At 44.7% G+C, this 8,255-nt stretch overlaps 1 protein-coding gene across 4 annotated transcripts in view; it reads right to left on the bottom strand.

Moving 5' to 3' along the window:
- Positions 1–8,041: 8,041 nt before the first annotated feature.
- LOC310697670 (far upstream element-binding protein 3-like) overlaps positions 8,042–8,255 on the bottom strand; it is a 395,403-nt gene continuing 395,189 nt past the window's right edge. For 2 of the 4 annotated variants that reach the window (XM_083484355.1, XM_083484351.1), the window contains one exon: positions 8,043–8,167. In XM_083484355.1, coding sequence (XP_083340481.1) covers positions 8,132–8,167 — 36 coding nt within the window. In that variant the 3' untranslated portion in view covers positions 8,043–8,131. Of the gene's footprint in view, positions 8,168–8,255 lie in introns of all 4 variants that reach the window. The other 2 variants (XM_083484354.1, XM_083484350.1) reach the window with 2 other exon arrangements.

The following is an 8,255-nucleotide window of genomic DNA, read 5'->3' as shown; positions in this document are numbered from 1 at the left end:
TCCTTGCCCTATTGCCTTCTAAAACAAATGGTTAATCTTAAATTTTTATCTTAAACATATGTCAAGGATCTTGAGTTTCACATCAACATTGAAAGATCTCCTTCATTTGAAGGTTTCTAAACAAATGTCTGACAGCTATATATCAGGACTGCTTGGATGGCGTCTTCCTGTCTGGCAGGGGGGCTAAGCTGGTGGCTGACTTAAATTTCAGGATAAATACAACTCTTACAACTATATGAAATAAGAATCTAACATTTCTTAAATCCTTTGCATAATTACATCTATGCCAATACACTTAATACACAACACAGGTAGCCTCTTAAAAGGAAAAAGGCCTTTGTAGAAAAAGGAACTCAGTAAAAAGGAACTCAGTAAAAAGCAGTTTCAAAAGAAGCCTCTTCAGTTTACACCCCCCCTTCAGCCAGCTGCTTTCCCCATTAGCTCTTCCCAACATTTATTGCCCTTTAACTTTCTCAGTTTAAGAAAGAAACAGCTTTTAAAAAGACTTCCCAAAAATGCTCTCCCAAAAATGCTCTCTTTCTGCCAGCTAGATGCTTCTCCATTTGGTCTTGGCCTTTTAACCTTAGAAAGAAGATCTGGCTCATTTTACTGGGAGGCACATTGGTATTATTTTACTGTTTACCAACTATTAATTATGTAGGGTCAGTAACCTTGGTCTCAGCATGTAATTCCCTTTTTACGACTTTGAGAATTGTTTTCTGCTATAAATCAAGGGGCCCCTTGTCTAGGAGGAAAACATTGCCAGTGTTCTCTGAACAGCTAGTCTTCTTGCCTGGCATGAAACATTTGAAAATCTAAGCCCATTTAATTTAGGAACCTGATCAAGATATAAGCCAATATAAGCCTTGATTAAAAATGCAGTCTATATTCAGATGCCACAGTGTCACATAATACTCATTCTGCATTTGTAAGAATTCAATTGTTTTGTGTGGCAGCGCCTACACTTTGAAACTCCCTGCCTATTGAGATCAAGCAGGCACTTTCAATGCACTCTTTTTGGCGCCTGCTAAAAACATTCCTTTTTAAACAATCCTACCCAGATGCTTAGAAAGTTTAGGTAATTTTAATGTGTTTTAGTGTTTTAATTTTTGTATGTTTTAAAGTAGGGTTGTATTTTTTTGTTTTACTGTTATTATCTTTTGTGAACCACTTTGAGGTATTTTTTTACAACTGAGTGGTGTATATATTGTATGAAATAAATAAATTCCACACACTGATACTGGAATAATTTCACAGCGAAAGACACAGGACGTTTAAATATAGGGCTAAATATAGTTGGAATTTCCAGTACATACAGAGAAAGTATAGAGTGGCCTATAAAAAGTGGAGGCAGTGGTAGTGGTAGCTCAGAACAATTCTGGTAAGGAAAAGGCATGTCACCAGATGCTGAAAGATATGGTTCTGCAAATACAAAATTGTTCAGCATTGGTTCTGAATGCCAAGTGCTCCTTTCACCATTGACTTTCCTGCAGTACTTAATGAGTGCCATAGATAAACAGATAAAAAAATCAATTGCTTGATTTGGTAACGTTTCAAGCACTTAAAGATTTCAAGCAGACACCAGACTGCTTATGAAAAGCATGCATTTGTGAGGCATCATTCATAATGAGGGTCAAGCAAAAGTTGGTTGCCCCACCCACTTGATATTAAAAAGGAGGGGGTGGGAGGAGGAATAGGACTGCCTGAAAACTAGTTTCCATAATTTATATTATGAACATTTCCACTAGGGAGCTGCTATCTCATCTGTGCTTACAGATACATTTAAGAAAATGGATCCTCCAACTCCTCTCTCCTGGACAATTGACAGGTCTTGGATCAGATGAGTCACAATTCTCCTGTCTTCAATTAAAATACACCTTTGGGTTTATTATCACACAATTGCTCCCTGGGAAATTTATAACTCCTCTTTTCTGTTGTATACCCCTCATGTCCATCCCCTTGGGCTTTTATTCTCTTCTGCCCATGTGACTATTACCATCCCCATCTATCAATATGTGCCTCTTGATTTTCTGGAGGTGATCCTAGGGCTGCCAAATTGTGTGCCGTATGCAGCCATGTGTCTGGAAACTGGCCAAGGGCTTTTGGAAAACAAAGCATGACTCATCACTATAAAATTCTGGCTCCGCCTATATTTCAAGTTCAACCCAACTTCTTTAACTTTCTATATGCTGGCGGAATCCCACCTCTCCAAATGGTTAGCTCACATTGAGAGCAAAATCAGAACCTGTGGCCTATCACTCAAGTCACTGCTGATGCTCCCACAATTGGAAGCATTCCAGACAATCAAGCATAGCATTCTAGAGATTGAATTCCAAACCACTAGCAGTGCAGCCAAAAAACCCGGTTCCCCATTGGGGTTGGGAATTCCACCTTCGTTTGGCCAGGATACTCCATATTTAAATTACCTTTAGGATCCACATCTACGCAGAGCTCTTTACCTTGCAAGATTCAATGTTTTGCCCTCTGCAGTTTTGCAAGGTAGGTCCTCGAAAACCCCATATTTTGAAAGGTACTGCTCTTGTGACACAAAACAGGTTGAATCCATCACACGTTCATGTGCATAAAATCCCAACAGTGGCCAGAGTAGAGGACACAAACACACACACACAAAAGCAAAGGGGAAAAGAAGAAAGAGAAGAGAAAAAGAGAAAAATTAAAAGGACTTATGATTCTCCATCTGTCAGTTACATATAAAAAGATTATTCAAAGTATTCACTCCAGGATAACATCCAACTGTTCCCTTTTCTGCTAAGTGATATTTGGGAAACTACCGTATTTTTCGCTCTATAGGACGCACCAGACGATAAGACGCACCTAGGGGTTTTTTTGGGGGGGTGTGGAAACAAGAAAAAAAAATCTGAATCCCAGAAGCCAGAACAGCAAGAGGGATCTGGCTTCTGGGATAGCCCCTTGCTGTTCTGGCTTCTGGGATAGCCACTGATGCCTCTCCTGGGCAGCGGGATGAAGGCTCCCCCTGCCTGGAAGAGGCTGCGCGCGGGTAAGCTGCCCTCTGTACCTTCCCCCATCCTCCAGCAAGAACTGTGCGCTCTTTAAAGGGAGCGCGGTTCTTGGGGGCTTTTCTGGGAGGTGGGGGAAGGGACAGAGCCCCCCACTTCCCACAAGAGCTGCGTGAAGCCTCCCAGGGCAGCGGAAAGCTTTCGTCTCACTGCCCTATGGAGGCTTCGCAGGGGCTATCCAAAAGCCAGAATAGCTAGAGGGAGCGCTGCACAGCGCTCCCTCTAGCTGTTCTAGCTTCGTGCGAAGCCTCCGCAGGGCACGGGGAGCCTTCATCCCTGTGTCCTGCGGAGGCTTCTGGGATACCCCACAAAGCCTCCACAGGGCAGCGGGATACGCAGCAAAGCTGTTCTGGCTTCTGGGGCAGCCCATGAAGCCTCCGCAGGGCAGTGGGATGAAGGCACCCCACTGCCCTGTGGAGGCTTTGCGCATTTAAGCCCGAAGCTAGAACAGCGAGACGGAGCGCTGCGCAGTGCTGCCTCTCCCTGTTCTGGCTTCTGGCTTAGCCGCGCAGCCTGCATTCGCTCCATAAGACGCACACACATTTTCCCTTACTTTTTAGGAGGGAAAAAGTGTGTCTTATAGAGCGAAAAATACAGTAGTTGAAAAGTTTCTCTACTCCCAAAGACGGTAATAAAATAATATACTCAGATATTGATTGATTTTGTATTTGTAACAATCCTAGAAAGTAACAATAATTGTTACAGATATGTGATGTAACAATCACACATCCAGCAACGGAGAAGTGAAATGCTAACATCCTCCCCCTTTTCAGGTAACCGTTGCTGCATTTGCTAACGCAGCCATACACAAACATACAGTTGTCGTACACATAACAGACTCCTGCAGTGCTCCCCCCCCAACCTGTGGGACCACTTGCAACTGGTCTGGCCTTGTGCCTGACCATCTTGCCCTTCATGGCCTTTAGCCATGCCTCAGCATCCTTTGAGGACACACTCTGTACCTCTTGGAAGCTTTTAGGTTCAAAAATCTGTTCTCAGCTACTAACAACAGCTATATTTGCAGTAGCTGTTTTGGCAAACTCCTGAGCAAACCTCTTAGGTTGTTTGGCCTATGTGGCCCTTTCACTTCTGTGTATGATACGCAAGTCTTCCAGACTGGGCATCTCCTCAAATTAATGAATGTTAGAATGATGTTGGAATGAAGCTAGGTGGTTTAAGCAGTAATGCTATAAAGGTGTATGTAAAAAAGGATTGATAACAGATGAAAATTCAAAGTTACAGTATATTAAGTTAAAGGATCATGAGAAAACAAAGAGGGAAAGAAATTGCTGACTTAAATAATTGAACTGGAATACAAAAAAGGGAGGTATGAGGAGGTCAGGGAAACAAGGATATGAATGTAAGCTTTAGAAAGATTGATTCATTTTCCTTTTCTTCTTTTTAAGTGTTTTTTATTCCTTTTTTCCTGTATTTTGTATTTTCCTTTTATTTTTATTTTTTGTTTTTGTGTAATTCTTTTTTTCTCTGAAATTTTAATAAATATCATTTTTTTAAAAAAAAAACCAGACTGGGCATCTCCTCTTTAGGAGAATAGTGACCTATTGTGAACTGTGGTTCCTCCAATTCTTGCTCAGACTGTTCAGATGGTCTGAGAGATGCTTGTGCACTTTTGGGACATGGGTGGCGCTGTGGTCTAAACCACTGAGCCTAGGGCTTGCCAATCAGAAGGTCGGCGGTTCGAATCCCTGTGACAGGGTGAGCTCCCGTTGTTCAGTCCCAGCTCCTGCCAACCTAGCAGTTTGAAAGCATGTCAAAGTTCAAGTAGATAAATAGGTACCGCTCCAGCGGGAAGGTAAACGGCGTTTCCATGCACTGCTCTGGTTTCGTCAGAAGCGGCTTAGTCATGCTGGCCACATGACCCGGAAAAACTGTCTGCGGACAAACGTTGGCTCCCTCGGCCAGTAAAGTGAGATGAGCGCTGCAACCCCTGAGTCGTTCGCAACTGGACTTAAATGTTAGGGGTCCTTTACCTTTACCTTTTTATATCAGTAGTTCTCACATCTGCACTGTCACTGTCACTGCTGTCAGCAGACTCAGTAACTGAGCCATTAGCAGAAATGGGGTAGCTTTGGAAAATGCCCACATTGTCTCCCCATTTTTCATTGTACACGACGCTCCTGGTTAGCCTTACCTCTTTGGTATCAGACATTAGTACTCTGTAGGAGCCTTTTTCGTAACCTAGGAAAATACCACGCAAACCACGTTGCTGCATTTGCTAACACAATCAAACATACAGTTGTCATACCCATAACAGACTCCTGTAGTTCTTTTCCCGTATGTGGGACCACTTGCAACTGGTCTGGCCTTGTGCCTGGCCATCTTGCGCTTCTGCTCAGTCAGTTTTATAGACCCAATGACTATCAAGAAGCTTCATACCTGGGTTTATCGGGACTAGTTCCCAAGTCTTGTTCCTTTCTAAGGAATCAAGTTCAGCCTTCCTGGCCTTTAGCCATGGCTCAGCATCCTTTTAAGGACACACTCTGTACCTCTTGGAAGCTTTTATGTTCAAAACTTGTTCTGAGCTGCTAGCAACAGCTATATTTGCAGTAGCTGTTTTAGCAAACTCCTGAGCATACCTGGTGGGTGGCTTACCCTTAGTAGCTCTTTCAGATCTGCGTATGAGACGCAAGTCTTCCAGACTAGGCTTTTCCTCTTTAGGAGAATAGTGACCTATTGTGAACAGTGGTTCCTCCAATTCTCGATCAGACTGTTCAGATGGTCTGAAAGATGCTTGTGCGCTTTTGTAGTCCACTGTATCAGTATAACTCACATCTGCGCTATCACTGGCACTGTCATCATCAGATTCAGTATCTGAACCGGCAGAAATGGGATAGCTTTGGAAAATGCCCACATTATCTCCCCATTTTGCATTGTACTCAACACTTCTGGTTAGTCTTATCACCTTGGTATCAGATTTTAGTACTCTATACAACCCTTTTCGTACCCTGGGAAAATACCATGCAAACCATGTTTGCTGAGCTTGTTGCTCTGTGGTGTCTGAACCCACATATCAGAACCAAAAATTCTAACCGACCACCTGTCTCCTTGATCCTTGCCCATCCTGGCTAATAAAAGCGAGCCGGGAAGGGCTGGGCGATGGGCTCTGCGGGGTGGTGAATGCTTCCCTCTGTGAGGGAGCCTTCCCAGACCCGCTGAAAGAGGCGGTCATTAAACCACTTCTTAAAAAAAATCTTTAGACCCGGTCAATATGGCCAACTATCGCCCAGTTTCAAATCTTCCATTCTTGGGCGAGGTGATTGAGCGGGTGGTTGCTGAACAACTCCAAGCACGCCTGGAGGATGTGGACCATTTGGATCCCTTCCAATCAGAATTCAGGCCTCACCATGGGACTGAAACTGCCTTGGTTGCACTGGTTGATGATCTCCGGCGGGCTAGGGACAAAGGTGAGAGCTGTTTCCTAGTTCTGCTGGATCTCTCAGCGGCCTTTGACACCATCGACCATAACATCCTTCTGGACCGTCGAGAGGGGCTGGGAACTGGGGGCACTGTTATACGGTGGTTCCGCTCCTTTCTTCTGGGCTGTGTTCAGAAAGTGGTGGTGGGGATGAGTGTTCAGACACCCTGGGCTCTCACTTGTGGGGTGCCTCAGGGTTCCGTCCTCTCCCCCATGCTTTTTAATATCTATATGAAGACACTGGGAGAGATCATCAGGGGGTTTAGGCTGGGTGTTCATCAGTATGCAGATGACACCCAGCTCTACCTCTCTTTTAAATCAGAACCAGTGAAGGCGGTGAAGGTCCTGTGTGAGTGCCTGGAGGCGGTTGGAGGATGGATGGTGGCTAACAGATTGAGGTTGAATCCTGACAAGACAGAAGTACTGTTTTTGGGGGACGGGGTGGGCGGGGGTGGGGGATTCCCTGGTCCTGAATGGGGTAACTGTGCCCCTGAAGGACCAGGTGTGCAGCCTGGGAGTCATTTTGGACTCACAGCTGTCCATGGAGGCACAGGTTAATTCTGTGTCCAGGGTGGCTGTCTACCAGCTCCACCTGGTACGCAGGCTAAGACCCTACCTGCCCGCAGACTGTCTCACCAGAGTGGTGCATGCTCTAGTTATCTCCCACTTGGACTACTGCAATACGCTCTACGTAGGGCTACCTTTGAAGGTGGCCCAGAAACTACAATTAATCCAGAACGCGGCAGCTAGACTGGTGACTGGGAGTGGCCGCCGGGACCACATAACACTGGTCCTGAGAGATCTGCATTGGCTCCCCAATACGTTTCAGAGCACAATTCAAAGTGTTGGTGCTGACCTTTAAAGCCCTAAACCGGCCTCGGTCCTGTATACCTGAAGGAGCGTCTCCACCCCCATCGTTCAGCCTGGACACAGTTCCCTCATTGCGAGAAGTGAGATTACAGGGAACCAGACAGAGGGCCTTCTCAGTAGTTGCGCCCACCCTGTGGAACACCCTCCCTTCAGATGTGAAGGAAATAAGCAGCTATCCTATCTTTAAAAGACATCTGAAGGCAGCCCTGTTTAGGGAAGTTTTAATATTTAATGCTGTATTGTTTTTAACACTCGATTGGGAGCCGCCCAGAGTGGCTGGGGAAACTCAGCCAGATGGGTGGGGTATAAATAATAAATTATAATTATAATTCTAACTGAGGAAATATGATTCCACCGTCCAGCCATTTCTCCTTGCGCACACTCTGAGAAAAATGACCTAGGTAGGAAAAAATTGCAGAGATGCAGGATTTTGCCTTCCGTGTGAGAGAAGAGGGAGTGATACAGTCCAGAGACAGCTTCTTCTATCTATAAGCGTTTATTTACAGCAGTAAATCATCATCAGAACTTTCAGACATTTCCTCTCCGTTCCGTGCCGGAGCACTCTCAGTCTAAAACTGAAACCAACTCACAGAACAAAGACTGTGACGATAGCATAGCGTCGCGTAGACGCCCCCCCCCGATACAGAACACCAAGAAGGTTAACCCTATAACCACCATACTCCACAATAACTATTATTATTGTTGTTGTTGTTGTTGTTGTTGTTGTTGTTGTTGTTGTTGTTGTTATATCAGGTGCTTGAGAAAAGGCTTCTTCTGGTACAATTTCTCATAGGGTGTGCTGTTTACAGCTGAGGAGTATCTCCTGCTAGAAACATACAGAAAACAATTCAGTCCTTCAGCCCAAAATGAATTTGGCAAATTTGCATCATGCAACTATGATTTCATGCCCT

The sequence above is a fragment of the Podarcis liolepis genome (assembly GCF_965112155.1).
Source record: "Podarcis liolepis genome assembly, chromosome: W".
Lineage (NCBI taxonomy): Eukaryota > Metazoa > Chordata > Lepidosauria > Squamata > Lacertidae > Podarcis > Podarcis liolepis.
This window is presented reverse-complemented; position numbering and strand designations above follow the sequence as displayed.